Here is a 2,429-nt window from a genome sequence, read left to right as displayed (position 1 = left end):
TATTACATAATTACATTTGAGTCCCCCCAGTACTTATACAAGGTCTAAATACGGATGCCCTAAATATGGTACAAACAATCATGAAAAAGCACGAAAAAGCTGGCGGTGTGAAAAACCCTAAGAACTCTAGGAGCCCAAGAGCCATTTTCTTTTTTAAATACAAAGAGAGTTTTATTAATGTAGTTTTAGATTCGGATTTACACCAAATCAGCCTTTGATGAAAAATATCCTCATTATTGATACAATAATAATTCTAGACACAATATTAATATATTATTGACACAATTTTAAAAATATTTATGCCAAAGAGACTAGTCAAGAAAGAGGGCTAATTTTAGTTGGTGTGTTTGGAAAAGGGCTAGGAAACCCAATTTCACGAGGATAATGCTAGTGAGACCAAATTTACAAACTAAATAATGTGTCATTAATAAAAAAATAAACACGTTGATCAACACTTAATTGGTAATCCAATTATCAACAACCACACCATTTAATTTACACAATTTGATTTTAAAATGTAGTGTCCATACCATTATTCTTTCAAAAAATCATACATATATTATACCCTTTTCGTAAATATATACATCTAAGAAAAAGTACAAAAAGAAAGCTTCAAAAAGTAATAAAAAGTGAAAGAAAAAAAAGAAGTAAAACACCCCTAAAAAGTAAAACTCGACAAAAATTTAACAAACATCATTATCCATTCGTGGAATATTATCGTCATATCATCGCTATTCACTAATCAGCCTAAAGCGTGGCGCTGCGCTTCCACGTCAGCCTCCGTTGACCCGACCCGGCGGCGATCCGGGTCTTGACGCTCTCAAAGTCCGACATCGGGCAGGGTATGGTGATTCCGCCGTCGTGCTGATAACCGTACTCCTCCTCAGCCTCTCTCAGAAGCTGCCCGAACAGGGGATGGTTAAAGTAAATGACGGGCACCAAAACTCTCTGAAAGTCACCGTCCTTTTGGCCCACGTATACAGCCAGATGTCCCTTCGGAACCGTAACAGGCTTGTTTTTCTCAACCGGGCTTTGACCCAACTGCTTGTAACCCGACCCGGATTTGCTGCAGCACAGAGATTTGGCTCCAGCGGACAGCTTCCAGCCCCACGTGAGCAGCTTCGACATGGGTTTGTAGCTGCAAGCTGAGGAGGAAGAACCCGGATTGAGCCGGGTATATTCGGGTCGGGTCGTACGGACGAAGAACCACCGGGTGACCCGGCAAAGGCGCTTTCCGAGCTTGAATCTCCTGAATTTTGCCATTGTTTCTGGGGAAAAAGGAGGAAAATCTGTGTTTTATGTTTTGAAATTCGTGTTGAGAAGTGAATTGGGTTGTCGCAAGAGAGTGATTTGCTTCAAGAAAATGGCCATGGGTCGGCATCGGACATGGCGAGACGAGAGAGGGTTAAGCAGATTTCAGAGAGAAAGGTGGGGATATTAGACATGGTCTGGCTTTTGCAGTTCAACTACACAAGCTTTTAGGGTATTTCATCAAAATATAAAATACCCAAATGCTTAATTTGTACTATTTGGGCTTGAGATGTAGCTGAAATTGTGTTTTTGAAGCAAAAAAATATGATTATGTTGAACAAAGAGAGGACACAAGATAAAAAAAAGATAAGGCGAGCAGAATTACGCACAAGGACTCGATCACCAGCTACTATTCTTTCAAAGTGAACAAAATTGAGCTGAATTTGATCTCTTGGTGATGATCTATGAGGGTTCGGTGGGTGTGTTTGAGTTCTGGTTTTGGTTGTGGCGGGTGAGGATTGAGATAAAGAGTGCTTGGGAGGAGAAGAGAGGGCTATATATACATAAAATATGATATGGAAAATGACTCAAACGAGGAGAATATTACGAAGTCAAATCTGTACGAAGGGAAGGAGGATCGAATTCATTCATTGTATTCATATAGGGTCAAGGAGTGTAGCTGTAAAAAATCATCAAAATCGGAGTTAAAATAACCGTTAAATTGTGATTTTTCGTTTATAACCGTCGAAAAGTTTTGTCCCGTTACTTGATCACTGAATGTTTGTTTTTTGCAATTTTTGGTGTATGCAATCTCGAAGCATATACAAACAGGTTTGACGGTTGGATCGTTGAAACTAGTTTCGCAAAATGCGTATCTCATCGAAAAAATAGATTCACTAACACTTTAAAGTTTATTCATATTTTCATTGTATAACATAAGATTTTGTGGTATCCACTAGTGTAAATATTTTAAATTGAAGATCAAATCCATTCATTGTATTCATATAGGGTCAAGGAGTGTAGCTGTAAAAAATTATCAAAATCGGAGTTAAAATAACCGTTAAATCGTGATTTTTCGATTATAACCGTCGAAAAGTTTTGTCTCGTTACTTGATCTCTGAATGTTTGTTTTTTGCAATTTTTGGCGTATGCGATCTTGAAGTATATACAAACATGTT

At 38.2% G+C, this 2,429-nt stretch overlaps 1 protein-coding gene across 1 annotated transcript; it reads right to left on the bottom strand.

Moving 5' to 3' along the window:
* Window positions 1-503: 503 nt before the first annotated feature.
* On the bottom strand, window positions 504-1,870 carry LOC126627765 (auxin-responsive protein SAUR36-like). The gene has a single exon (XM_050297310.1). It carries the CDS (start codon window positions 1,261-1,263, stop codon window positions 748-750), a length of 516 nt encoding a protein of 171 aa, XP_050153267.1. The 5' UTR covers window positions 1,264-1,870; the 3' UTR covers window positions 504-747.
* Window positions 1,871-2,429: the final 559 nt, after the last annotated feature.

The sequence above is a fragment of the Malus sylvestris genome, chromosome 7 (assembly GCF_916048215.2).
Source record: "Malus sylvestris chromosome 7, drMalSylv7.2, whole genome shotgun sequence".
NCBI lineage: Eukaryota > Viridiplantae > Streptophyta > Magnoliopsida > Rosales > Rosaceae > Malus > Malus sylvestris.
The sequence above is the reverse complement of the archived record's forward strand: the minus strand, read 5'-3'. Positions and strand labels throughout refer to the sequence as shown.

Coding starts and splice junctions, on each gene's coding strand:
- LOC126627765 (XM_050297310.1), bottom strand. CDS start 1,263: ATGGCAAAATTCAGGAGATTCAAGCTCGGAAAGCGCCTTTGCCGGGTC.